The sequence below is a fragment of the Ursus americanus genome, chromosome 24, assembly GCF_024610735.1.
Source record: "Ursus americanus isolate L20-20 chromosome 24, mUrsAme1.1.p, whole genome shotgun sequence".
In the NCBI taxonomy this organism is placed as follows: Eukaryota; Metazoa; Chordata; class Mammalia; order Carnivora; family Ursidae; genus Ursus; species Ursus americanus.
The window spans coordinates 34712064-34725640 of record NC_142150.1 but is presented as its reverse complement, the minus strand read 5'-3'; the positions used below and the strand labels follow the sequence as shown (position 1 = coordinate 34725640).

The 13577-nt window shown below is 53.9% G+C and overlaps 2 protein-coding genes across 3 annotated transcripts; both read left to right on the top strand.

Moving 5' to 3' along the window:
* Positions 1–600: 600 nt before the first annotated feature.
* Positions 601–3755, top strand: PRG2 (proteoglycan 2, pro eosinophil major basic protein). Of its 2 annotated transcripts, XM_045786684.2 has the most exons (7): positions 609–669; positions 990–1022; positions 1244–1313; positions 1946–2256; positions 2552–2683; positions 3177–3288; positions 3584–3755. In XM_045786684.2, exons 3-7 carry the CDS (start codon positions 1256–1258, stop codon positions 3640–3642), a joined length of 672 nt encoding a protein of 223 aa, XP_045642640.2. In that variant the 5' UTR covers positions 609–669; positions 990–1022; positions 1244–1255; the 3' UTR covers positions 3643–3755. The 2 variants fall into 2 exon arrangements, with proteins under 2 accessions (XP_087710991.1, XP_045642640.2); XM_087854865.1 differs by lacking the exon at positions 990–1022 and having other exon boundaries at positions 601–669.
* Positions 3756–8345: 4590 nt separating this feature from the next.
* Positions 8346–12374, top strand: PRG3 (proteoglycan 3, pro eosinophil major basic protein 2). Its single transcript, XM_045786509.2, is given in 7 exon segments — positions 8346–8423; positions 9031–9083; positions 9521–9836; positions 10508–10580; positions 10583–10635; positions 11451–11560; positions 12314–12374. Coding segments are annotated over 7 exon segments (744 nt in total).
* The last annotated feature ends 1203 nt before the right edge of the window (positions 12375–13577 follow it).

The window sequence follows — 13577 nt, the reverse complement described above, 5'->3', positions numbered from 1 at the left end:
GTACTCTGTTAACCTTAGTTACACAAGAAGGACGCTGTCCTGTGCTGATGCCAAGGTCGTTCCATCACCACACCTTTGCTCATGCCCAGAACGCCCTGTTTCCCTCCCTTCTGTTCACCACCTATCCGTCCAGGGGAGAGTCAGCTCCTTGTTTTCATGGAGACTTTTGTTTTTACAAATGGGAAAGCAACACGCAACTTTGTAAGAGTGATCTTCCTTATAGGTGCTTTATCTCCAGAGGAGGGTCTCCGGAGAGTGAAATTGAGCGAGTGATACGTACACCTTTCATCTTAATAGATATTGACAGATTTGTTTCCCAAATGCCGGAGGCAGTCTGCGTTCCCATCAGTGAAGCAGAGGAGCTGTGTATTCTGGAAAAGCTCCGTGGGAGATTCTGACATGCAGCCCAGGATAAGAACCACCGGTTCAAGGCAGGCCCAGAATGGCTCCCAGGCTCCTGAAAGGGGTGTCAGGAGAGAATCTGGAAGGAGATGAGTGGGCTCCCCAGGGAAGTGAGGAAACATTTCTTATCAGCCCTCCCATTTCCTTAGGTTGGGGAAACCCTCCTTTCTCTGGGGAACATCCCCCTATAAAATGCCACTGCGGGATGGAGCGAAGGAGAGTCTGAGCTTCGTCAGCTCCTCAGGAACCGGGAAGACCTCTGGGCAGGTAAGCGCCTTCCCTGTCGTGGTGGAGCTGATTTCGGGTACATGTTCACCCTCTGGGAAGACACCTGGCCCCGGCTGAGAGGTTCTGGACGGCTGGCTGGGACTGTGCGTGGCTTTCAGGGCTTGGCAGGGGCAAGACTTCTCAACCCTGCCTCTCATACTCCCGAGGCACGGGACAGCCCTCCTTGTCAGGGGAAGGCAGAGCCTGGAGGACATGGGAGTGTGTACGGCTTTCAGAGCTTTGAGGAGGGACGCACTAAGCGCCGTGCGTTCCTGGGAAGGCTGACAATCATTGATTCTCGGTTCTCTCTTGTTTCACAGACTGAGGGGTCCATTCAGTACAAACCAATAAAGGTAGTATTCCTTCTTCACATGCAGGCTCACAGGAAAGCCAGACTTGGCTGCCTGTCACGGTCTGCCTTCCTCCATTCAGAAAGGGTACCAGCATCCTGGAGTTTCAGGGGCTTCTTGCCATGCCTTCTCTTTCTCCCCCCCCACTCCCAGGGTGTGTGTGTGTGTGTGTGTGTGTGTGTGTGTGTGTGTGTGTGTGTCACAAACTGTGTTCTTCATTGCAGAACGAAGCCAAGATGAAGGTCCCCCTACTTCTGGCTCTTCTATTTGGGGCAGTTTCAACTCTCCAGCTGGGTAAGTCTCCTTGGCCTTCAGTCTCTCTTTCTCTGCTCTGCTCCTTTCTAGAGGACACAGGGTCAGAGCCACAGAGCCACCTCGTTTGGTGGCCCTCCCCTACATCAGGAGCTTTGCACACCCAGAGGAATAGAGGCTCTAGAGCCAGGAGTTGAAGGGACTCAGGGCATCTGTGTCTGCTGTCTTGGTTCCACCATGACATTCTCGATTTTGTCCTTTCTGTGTGATACCCATGATGAATATAATAGTAGCTTCCTTCTACTTTGAGCTCACTGAGCATGTCATGCTAAGCATTTTCTATGCGTTATTGACTTTAAACATCACAGCATCCCTGTGAGGTATATAGTACGGTGTACCCATATCACAAATGAAAAAATAAAGCTCATAGGTGATGGAGCCAGTATCCAAACCCACAGCTGCCTGAATCTAAGTCCTTGCTCTTAACACCCTGACCTTACGGGGGGCCGGGGGAGGGGGTGTCTCCTCCTGTTGGCCCTTTTCCAGGTTTCCAGGTTCCTCTCTCTCGTGGACCGAACTCTCAGTTGCCTGGGGAGAGGCAGACGCTGTCCGTGGTGCTGGGGAGGAATAGGGGTAGATGTGAAGAAGGGACACTCGGCCTTTCTCCCTGCCAGGGACCGTGCTGTCTAACTCTGAGAACTTTTTGGGGGACGAGGCCGTGCCTCAGGATGGGGAGATGCCAGACAAGGAGGCCCCTCCGGGGGAGCTGACGCTGCTGGAGGAAGAAGAGGAGGGGTACTCTGGAAGTGACGATTCCCCGGAGGAGGAGGGGGCTGTAGAGTCTGTCTCGGCCCTGGATCAGGAGGACGAGGACTTTCAGTGCCCAAAAGAAGAGGACACAGTGAAACTAGGGGACAGCCCTGTGTGCAAGAACTGTCCCCGCTTCCTCCTGGTGAGGAAGGCCAGGATATTTTCCCGAGCTCGGGTGAGTGGTCTGGGGCTGAGGCCTGGGGTGGGGACGGGGACAGATGTCTCCAGCCTCTGCATCACTATTTGTCTCACTGAAGAGCCTGGGGGTGTCAGCAGGGGCTGGGACCCGCCCAGGTGTTGGGGTAAGAGGGGAGCGGCACATGGAAACAGATCTCCAGCCTTCAAATGGCTGTGCAGGTGGGCATGGGGGTGAGAGGATGAGTTCTGGAGATTTAGAGACCCACGACTAAGGTCACATGAATTCCCTCGAGGGGGGCTCTCCATTCTTGCTCTCTTATCCTGCCCTGCAGTTTATCTGCCGGAGGTGCTACAGGGGTAACCTCGTCTCCATCCACAACTTCCAATTCAATCACCGGCTCCTGTGCTCAGTCAGAGGGCTCAACCAAGGCCAAGTCTGGATCGGAGGCAGGATCGTAGGCTGGGTAAGAGGGGTACTGGCTCTAAGCGGGGAGCAATCCTGAGCCCAGCTAGGGCCCACCTTGCTGCAGCTCGATCTGTGCTTCCCCTCTGATCCTCTGAAGAACTGGGGACAGACGGACAACGGGGGCGAGATACCCAGGAGGCTGCCTAGCCAAGGATTCAGAGTGAGGAGGTTTGGGGCCAAGTTCTGCTCAGCCTCTGACTGTCTGTCTGTTGGACTTGGGTGAGACCGTGAGCCTGGTTCTGGGTCTCTAGGATGGGGTGGCGATGCCCGCTTATCTCTTGTTTGGGCCAGAAGGAGGAGCGGGTCACTGCCATGCACAGAACGTGATGGTGATGGTCACTGGGGATCAGTATTGTAGCTGACCAGGACAGTGTCCATCACGGCCCAGCAGTCAAGGGCAAATGCGTGGTGGGACAGTTCCAGCTCTGCCTATCTGCTCTCCCTTTGCTCCCCTGCCCCCGGCCCACCTCCTCTGCTCCTGCCTCCTCTAGGGTGTCTGCAAACGCTTTCGCTGGGTTGATGGCAGTCACTGGAACTTTGGATACTGGGCTGCTGGTGAACCCAGGATCCGGGGTGGCAGATGTGTGGCCCTGTGTACCCAAGGTGAGGTGGGAGTGGGGACGAGGGATGAGAAGGCCCAGGGGTGGGGGGTGAGGGGGTGAGGGGGGTGGGGGTGTGGGGGTAGGGCAGGGGCGGTGGGAGGGGCTCACAGAAGAGATGCTGGGAGGGACCTGTGCCTCCAGGGGAGGGGCCTGCTGAGTCTTGAGACTCCCTCTCCATGGAGGTATGGGGTCAGGTGGGGCGGGGTAGGGCGGGGTGGGGGGCCACTGGAGGCCTTCTTGGGGCTGAGTCAGGAGAACCAGAAGCTGACGGCTCCTTTCCTGTTCTGCCTTCACAGGAGGCCGCTGGCGTCGTGCTCCCTGCCACAGGCGCCTCCCCTTCTTCTGTTCCTACTGAGCTGGACCCAGCCAGGAGTCCAGAGCCACCCCCTCCCGGGTAGCTGCCTCCCTTCCCCTGCCTGCTGCCCCTGCTTCCAGCCCTTGGCAATAAAATTGCTTTCCTGAAACGGACTTTTTTTCCCTCTGGTCATTGATGCTCTCTGCTTAGCTCCACCCACGAACTTTCTGTCCTACGATGACCCCCCCTCCCCCCCTCCACTGCCTCTCTTAACAAGGAGGCTGGAGCATGGTGTGGGATCCATGGGGCCTTCCTGAAAATGGAAGAACGGGGTCAGGTAGTTCTTTTCACATTGACACCTAATTACTGGCACCTGGCAGGTGCTGTCGGGACTCCACCTGTTTCTTCATTCCAGGGGGACTCTCCAAGTCCCGTGCTTGCATCTGCACACCAAGGGCCTTTTTTCCTTCCCACAGAGTGTGGCTACCTTAATGTGCCAGGAAATTAACATGTCCCTGGGAACAGTCCACAACGCGCAGGAGTGGGAGTATGAGGGCCCAAGTCCCTTGCCCTTCAAATGGACTAATTCTAAGGCATGTATTGGCTACTGTTTCCCAGGGGGATCAACTTCCAGTTATCCACTGAGGCGGCTGGCTTTGTAGCACGCATGTTATTGGCTGTCTTCTGTCGTCTGTCTGAATTCTCCTCTTCCTTACAAGTGTCCTTGCACCTCCCAGATAAGCTACTTGCCCTCAAATCCTCATCTCAGGGCCTGTTCCTGGGGAAACGCAATATAAGACAGCATCCCCTAGGTCCAACTCTCTGTAAGACCTGGGAATGCAAGACCCAGCTTCCTGCCATTCGGGAACATACAGTTGTTTGTAATAGAAGCACAACAACATCTACTAATTGTTATTGCTTTATTGCACACCCACAAAATACCCCCTGCCATGGCAGGCACCTTGCAAAGATGACCTTGTGTGATGGATAATTATTACCCATTGTACGAAACCAGGCTCAGAGAAGTTACGGCCCTATGCAAAGACTGGCCCAAGGCAGAACCTCTCAGTGCAGCCAATGTTGTGACTCGGCCATCTGTTCCAGAGCGTGTTCTTTCAACCGTTAGGATCCTGTGGCTGGTAGCGCTGACTGCTGCCAGGACGCAGTCGTCTAGGGATGGAGCCCCGTGGAGAGGCAGGACACACTCCCTTACCCTTGGGTTTGTCTTGGGGCATAGGACTCCAACCCAGCTGGACAGGAGGGAGTCCCGATCAGAGGTGGGGAAGGAAGGCATTCTGAATCCTCACCCCACCAAGGAGGTGAGCAGAAAGTAAGGAGTCAATGCCCTAAAGCCCCTTTTCCTCCCAGGCTCCTCAAATACACAGAATTACAGGTGGCTCTAGAGGCCCCAGAGGCAAATGAAGAATTTGAATTTTTTGAGTGTGGCTCAGACTGGGGAAGCCCCCTGCTCAAGGCTGCATAGTTAGTTGAGAGAAAGAGAGAAATCAGACTGAAGCCCGTTGTAACTGCTGTTCTATGACAGTCTACTGACTTCAAAGACTGGAATTCTGGAACGCGCTTCTGATTCGGCCTTGGGCTGGGTGCTGGGGAGGATGCCGCTGAAGTTGACTTTCACTCCTTGTCCTCGTAGACGATATTCTGCTGTGGGAAGGCATGGCTAACCTTTATTCCAATAAGCATAAGAAAGAGTAACACTATTTCCCATTGATTAAGCATTTACTAGGTGCCAGGCTTTATGCCAAGTGCTAAGTGGACTTTGTCTTGTTCCTCATCCATCTCTTCTGTGGGGCTGTGTGTTGTGACAGGAGTGGGCCTTCTAGGCCATGGAGGCCGCCTGTGGGGGATTCATTCAAGAAGGAGCCATGAAAGAGGCGTTTGGACACCTGGTAACATTCTGGGTCTTGATCTGGGCGTGGCTCCAAGGGTGCATTCATTCTGTGAAAATCCCCTGAGCGGTCCCAGCCTCCAGCACACTTTATAGGATGCATGTTATACGTCCACAAGAAAAGTCTTAAAAAAAGTAAAAAATGAAATAAGAGGACTGGCCTTGCCTCCCCAAGTGTGGATTTGTGTGTCATTTTCCATCTCCAACCAGATGGTAACTGAGCTCTGTGAAGTTAACTTGCATCTTTAGGACAGAATCCCTGGAGTTCGTTACACCGTGCAAAGCACAGAGCAGGAGCTCAAGCAACACACAGTGCTTGTTTGTTGACGGGGGCCACGGTTCCAGTCCCGGCTTCCTGACAAAGGCCGCTTCCCAACCCCATGAGCGAGACGCTGTCCTGGGAGTTTGACTCATTAGATGGAGGTCCTGTCATGAGCTGCTGCTTTCAGAGGAGAAAACGGAGCCACAGACAGGCTGATTTTGGACTCAGGATTCCAAGACACATCACATCACACTGGCCCTCAGGACAGAGACCCACTCTCTGCACAGTGTGGGGCAGGGCTGAATCTTGAGACAGAGGCAGTGTTTGGAACTCCTATGAATGGAAATGCAAGCAATAAACCAGAGGATTGGAGTCTCATGGATGCTGGACACATTGGCTCCCCTGGCCAGAACGTCTGGGGCTAACACAGTTGGGCCTATCAAAGAAAGCAAGGATGTACGAGTCTGACAGACGAGGGTCGCACGTGTTGCTTCTTACTAGTTGTGTCTACTTGGGCAAGTCATTTAACCTCTCTGAGCTCATGCAGTAGTTATGGAGACTAGAGATGACAATACCTAATTTGCAGATGGTTATAAAAATTAAGTATGTAGGATCATGGATATAAACGCCTTAATGAAACATAGTGTTTGGTCTGTGGTGGACCTTCAGAAATATTATTTTGGAAATAGACAAGCTTCACTGTGGTCTGTGAGGAGGTTACTGAAGTCAATGGATTGTCTTTGCCCAGGGTTTGTGTGTAAAGGAAATGGGGTGAATGTGGAGAGGGGCAAGTTGTAGAGAAGGGAGGTCCATGAGAAGAGGCAGAGGGAAGGGAGCCATGGGGTGGCTAAAAGGCTGGAAGACCTGGGTTTAGGCCTGTCCCTGACTTGCTGTGTCTTAAGCTCTCTGAGATGCCATTCCCTCACCTATGAACTGGACGTTCCAATGAAAAGATGCATGTAAAGCTTATCATGGTGCTAGCTGACTTTGCTGGTCACCCCAAACACTGATGAAATGATATCCTAGGCTGGGCCCCAGGATGGGCAAGAAAAATGGAGAGGAGGTCTAGTGTTCCCACCAGGGAGATCTCAAGTTCAAAATCTGGAGGCTGGGTTTTGGGGGCCAGGAATTGGCCCAGCCCCCAGCCCCTGAGTCAGGAAGAGAAACTGAGAGTCAAGTCCGTTGGGCTGCGGAGATAATGGGCAAGACCGTTACACTGTAATCGGTGACATTTAGAAATGAGCTCTCAGACCTTCTCCCAGACACTTCTCCATTTGTAGGTTCCCTGAGAGAGCAGAGGAGGGGATGACCCAGGCCTTTTCACCTTCTGGACTACCTGTCTGGTGCTCTGGGTACTGGCGGGCTGGGCTGGAATCCAAGAACCAAATACGCACTGCCCGGCTAGGGTGGCACGGAGTTGAGACACCCACTCAACAAGTCCTCTACATCTCGGCGGTGATACCCAGCACAACCAAAATCAGGGCTCAGCACTTGCTGGCCTCTCCTTGGATTGCAGTGAATTTGGCTGGAGCTTGATGGATTAAAATTTTGCTATTTTGTTCATCATGGAGTTTTTGCATGTATTTTGATTTTTAAGAAAGACCACGTTAAACTATTGGTTCTCTTGACTACTGAATTCTTTAGTGCCCTCTTAAATTTTGCAACTGAGGCAAGTGCCTTGTGTACATCCCCCTAGCCCTGACCCTGGTGGGGATAGAGAGCTGGTGGGAGATGGGGAGTGGGGCTGGGGAGAAGGATGGCCCAGAGTGTCTGAATAACGCTGCACGAAGTTTTCCATTCCAGCCGCTGCCTCCTGGCTGGAAGATATGCCTTGAGATTGGACCAAATGGCATGATCTATATGTTCTAGGTCAGTGATCCTCAGCGGGGGCAATTTAGCTCCCCACAGGACATTTGGGAATGTGGGGAGACATTTTTGATCATCATGGCTGGGGGAGGTGCCACTGACATCTGGTGGGTAGAGGCTGGGCATGCTGCTAAACTTTTTACAGTGCACCCGACAGCACCCCCAAGAATGATTTTACTCCAAATAGTCATAGCATGAAGATTGAGAACCTTGATATACAACCACATCATGAAAGAACAAGCATAAAAATTTTCACATATTAAAGACAAGAAAGGGAGAAGGAGGAGAGGGAGAGAAAGGGAGAAAGTGAAGGAGAGAGAGACAGAGTTAGACAGAGATGGAGACAGAGATGCAGAGTCAGAGAGAGAGACAGAGAAGGGTTTTGAGCCAAAAAGACTTAGAAATTCCAGTTCTCCTACTTCCTGTGCAACCTTGGCAAGTTGCTTTTCCTCTCTGAATCTCGTTTTTCACAACTGTGAAGTAAGAATAAGCATAGCTTCTGGTGGAATGAGGTGAAGGTGAGGATTCAGGGGTGTGATGCATATGAAGGACCTGGTCTAGATAAGTGCTCAGGAAGGCTGAGTCTCCCTTGGCCTCCTACCTCCTCCCCACATGGTCTCCCAGCTCCCCGGGGATCCCCTCCTCATTAGCTGGGATATTGACCAGGGGAAGGCTGCTCCTGGGGTTAAGGAGTGTTGTTCAGACTGGGGCACTTTAGGGGCAGTAATAATGCCTGGACAACAGTCAGCTGGGGTCTTCTCGAGCACCAGGGAGTCTGGGTACCCACATGTGAAGCGGGCCCGGGAGGTAGGTCTCTGCAGTTCCAGCAGACAGCAGGGCTCAAGGGTGAGAGGACTGAGCAAAACTCTTCTTACCAGCTTCTCTGCTCTCCACTCCAGCCTGGGGCAATCATCCTGGCCTCTTCCCACTTCCCCGGAAGCCCAGTATAAGAGCTGCCTCCGGGGCCCAACAGCCAGAAGCACTGAGAGTGGAGGCCTCAGACTCCTGGAGGTGAGTGCTTGACCCAATATGGCATGTACCTCGGAAGACCGTCCTCAGGACTATAATGGCCACCATGATTTTCCCCTCATTTCCCGGTGTGAAGGAACGTGGCCCTGACTCGGAGCCGGCCTGTTCCTGCAGGAGCAAGGGTCTGAGCTTAGGGCTGTCCCAGGGAGCAGTGATGGGGCTTTCAGGAAAAACAGACTTTTGTACCTGAGCTGACATCCCACGTCCTTTTCCTACTTCTCCAGTTCAGGGTCTGTTCACTGGGGAGGAAGCAGTGCTCTAATCAACCCCTTAATCAACTGGTTAAACAAGTATTTCGTCCCCTATGTGCCAGGGGCTGTGCAGACACCCACACGGAGGGAAGGGGGAGCTGTGTCCCTGTCCCAAGCCTGAGTGGAAATGAAAGGCCCCCCTGCTCCTGTCCCTTCTCTAGCTGGGGACAGTTGCTGCTCTCCATCTCCCCTTCCCGTCTCACCAACCTTTCTCTTTCTTCTCTTTCCTGCACCATTTTGCCTCATGGGGCCAGGGCCACAGCTGCCCCCCTTCAGTTAACCCAGCCCATCTCTGATTAGATTTCTCCTGGACTGGGAACTGTGACCCAAACTTTCTGTCAGGGCTACCTCACAGGAAAACCTACCCAGCTGTGAAGATGAAGGGCTTCTCACAGGTGCCTCCTCCCACCCCCACAATACACACCTGTGGTGTCAGCCAGAAGTCAGCATCTCATCCATTTGTGCCTGTGACCCAAGTGTTCTCACCTCACCAATGTTAAGGAGATCCTTCCAGTATTGGCTCCAGATGGCGGCTCTATGAAGGCTTGCGTGGGCCTTCAGAGCTGTCCGTGGTCCTGGAAGAAGGGAGACCCCTGACCTGATAGCAGGTTACCTCTTCTTCCCAGAGAATGATGCCCACAGTCTGGACAGCTGAGACACCCAGGCAGACCTGAGTCAGAATCTGGAATGTTCAGGGGAGCAGGAGGGAGATTCGGCCCTGACCCAGAAGGTGATTCAGTCAGAGGGAGAGGAGACCAAGCCTTCTGGCTATCGGGACACATTTGAGGATGAGGAGGCCATGGATTCTGACCCAGCTGTCCTAGACAAGGACTTGCAGTGCTCCAAGGAAGAGGACACAGTTTAAATCCCGGGCAGTCCTGGGTGCAAGACTTGCCACTTCCTGTTGGTGCAGAACCTCAGGAAATTTGTAAACACTTAGGTAAGTGGCAGGGAGGCTAATGTGGAGGACTGGGGGCGGGGAGGAGAAGAGACTGGAGTCAACCTTCTCTTCCCTTTTAGATTAGTGGTTCTCAAAGCCTAGTGTGTGTCAGGATCTCCTGGAGGTCTTGTTAAAATACGTTTCTGGCTTTGCAAATCTGGGGCGGGGCTTGAGAGTTTGCATTTATAACAATTTCCAGGTAATGATGGTGTTGTTGGTCTGAGGACTGCACTTTGAGAACCACTGTCTGGATGAAAGGCTTTGGGATTAGATATGCCTGTGTTCAGTCCTGACTCTGCCTTTCATTGGCTGTGTTACTGGGCAAGTCTGCTCACCTTTTAGGGCTTCAGAGTTCTCGTTTGTAAAATGAAGATGTACAGTACCAACCTGTTAGGGATGTGGTTGAGGATTAAATGAGATAATACATGGAAGTACTTGGAATAGTCCCTGGGTCACTAAAACTCTCAGCAAATGGTAGCTATGATCATTCTGAGTATTATTAGTTGTTGCAAAAATTTCCTGACCACAGAATGGGGACACAAGATGGGATTGAGAGGGGCAAGAAAGTCACTGATTTCTGACCTTCAAAGGGATGAGAAGCTCTCTCCTGGAGACTCAGAGACTTGAGAAAACCAGCTGATTCTCTACGCTACATTTTCTTCTTTCTGCAGAATGTCTGCCGAAGATGCTACAGGGGCAACGTCATCTCCGTACACAACTACTACTTAGGTTATAGCATCCTGTGCACAGAGGGGTCAACGAAGGCCAGGTCTGGATCAGATGCGCGCTCAAGGGCTGGGTAAGTGAGGCACCAACCTCCCCAGGGATAGGAAGTTCTCTCTGACTGCCTCCAGGGAGCCCCTGCTGGCGTCTGGCCGCATCTCTCTGCAGCCTCAAGCCGTGGGCAGTATTGTGCTGCAGCTGGCTTGGACCCAGTCAGGAGGACCGAGGATTTCGGGCCTCTCGTCCCAGCTCCATGCTCAGGGACTTCATGCCTGTAGCTTGAAATCTGCCCAGTGGACATATGCACGCCAAGGAAATGGGCAATTGTTGCAGATCAGGGTCCCTCCCGCCCTCTGTGTTCTCACTGTCCCCCAGAGCTGGCTCATCCCTGGAGTCAGGAGACAGGCTCCATGCCCAGCTTGGTCACCTACTAGCTGAATGACTTTTTTGGAGCCTCAGTGTTTTCTTCTGTAAATTGGAGCCCTTCTCTCAAGGCAGCGCTGGGATTGTGGGTGAATAAGTGCCATTAGATTTGCTACTGAATGTGGTCCCTGGGCCAGCAGTATCGGCAAACCGGGCAGCTTGTTAGAAATGCCCAACCCTGGGCCCCACCCCAGAGCTCCTGAATCAGAATCTGCATTTTAACAAGCTCGCCAGGAGATCTGTAATCACAGTAAAGGCGGAGAAGCCTGCTCTTTGCGATGGCCGGGAGCGCTGGCTGCTCTTGCATGGTCATTGCCTGCAAACCCTCAGGCCTGGGTCTCTAGGGAATCTGGCTCCTAGCTGGGTGGGCAGGGAGAGGGGAAAGGAATGCTCGGTGAGCCTTTCCTGAGGCTCCTGGGTCTGTCTCCCTGGACCCCAGCCCTCTGACCCAGCCTCTCACTTCTTTAGTTCCTGTGCTGGAGATTTCAGTGGACTGAAGGGAGCTGCTGGAATTTTGGATACTGGGCCCCAGGGCAGCCTGCGAATGGGGAAGGCAACTGTGTGGCCTTATGCACCAGAGGTGAGGGGTGCTGGGGGCAAGGGGAAGGGGAGCAAAGTAGACTCTTACATGCTGTTCCCTTGAGTTCCCTGAACACAACTCCCCACACTCACACCTTCCCCCAACTGGAGAAGCCACGTCCTCTGTGAGGAGGGCTGAAATATAGGGATTCCTCAAAGCATGTCCAGGTGATGGGGTGCCCCAGATGGGAGCAAGATGGGGGCTCTCCATCTTCATCGACAGCGTTAGGCTCGGGGCTTGGGGGCTGCCACAAGGAGCGACTGATGCGACAGATGAGAGGAGCAGATGCGAATGTAAGGTATGGACGAGGAACAAGGGAAGATGTGGGAATTAGGGCTGGCTGACAGACAACTCGCCAGCTTTGAACAGCATGGAAGCCAGATGTGAGGGAGCTAGCAGCGTGGCTAGGGCCATATGTGCGGGAGTACGCTGGCCGCCCTTCACACCGGCTCTGCCTCTTGCAGGAGGAGACCCAGGCAAGGTATTAATCCCACTAAGCCTCACTTTCCGCATCTGTGAAATGGGGATGACGATAACATGTACCTATTGGGGTCCTGTGAGGATCGAGTGCAGTAGCCCACGTGAAGCACTTGGCTGCCCCCCTTCTCCCTCGGGAAGAGCTGGGGGCACCTTAGCTGGGAGGGACACATGGGAAGCACAGCTGACAGTCCTGACCACGGCCAGCCCGAGGAGGGAAGGAGGGCCACACGCCACACCGGTGGCAGCTGACGTCACCATGCTCTCCACTGCTGGGGGGGCACTGGCAGCCGACTTTATGTGAAAGGTGTCTGCCCTTCGTCTGCTCCTTCTAAGCCCGAGGCGGAGAGCCCCTGCATCGGAGCCCCCTCCCTTCGCACCCCCTGGCAGCCCCTGGGCCCCCAGGCTCTGTCCCCCAGCCTCTCCTGGCCATAAACCCAGACTTCGCACAGCATTCCCCAACTTTGTCTCATTATTGTGCACGTTGGAGGACTGCCGGTGGAGCTGCGTGGCAGGCTGGAATGTGCGGCTGGAGCGGCCGGGCTGCCCAGTGGGCTGGTGGGCTCCCCACGGCCCTTCTCTGCCAGTCCTCCTCCACCTTCACCCACTCCCTGAGGCACTAGGGGACCGCCTCATTGGTGTGCAGCTGGAGACAGGCCCTCCTGCTTTGCTTGGCTCCCGTATGGGCTGCGGGGTGGAGGAGGAAGAGGGACACCTTTCCAGTGTGGAGGGGATGTCACCCATTCAAGAATTGGGGTGTGCACGGGGTGTAGTGACATCCCACCTGGGGGAACCCCGTGGGAAGGAGGAAGTCTCGTTTGTCTAGGGCAGCTGGCTCCTCTAGCCCTGGGTCTTCTTGGCCTCTTGGACGCTGTCCTGTTTTCTATTCTCCCAGACACCTGGGGCTGAGTTCGAAGTCCCCAGCTCCTGAGATGGGTTCCTCCACTCCATTCCGAGGTGTCCCCCACCCCAATCCCTTCTCCCTCTCCCCCATTCCCAGCTGATCCCCCCTAGAGGGAACACATTCTCAGAGGGGGACTGCCTCCCACCCAGAGGGCCCTGGGGCAAAAGTCACAGCATCTGGTAGCAGTGTGGCTCCCGTCCCCACTCCACAGCCCCAGGCCCCCCCCCCCGGCGTTCCCTCACCTCACTGTCTCAGACCCTGGGGGCATGGACAGAGAACACTGCTGGTGCTCTTTGTTCCAGGCAGGGTGCTGGGGTTGATAAGCAGGAAGCTTGGGCCGAGACTGGGTATTAAGAGGGCAGAGAGCCCTGGGTTGTTGCGGGGGGTGGGGTGGGTGGGGATGCAGAGGGAGAGAGAGATTGAGGCACAGAGCTGGCTAGCCAGCTAGACGATACACTTGCATACTTCTCGAGCGTGTAGTTCCAAATGGGTGCAGGGAGAGTGTACAAGTGTGTTTGTGAGTGCACACGCACATGTGTGTATATGTACCTTGGTGTGTACAAGAGTCAATCGTTGTATACCTGTCTGTCTGTGTACGTGCGAATCGGTATTTATAAATATGCAAAAGCCTGCA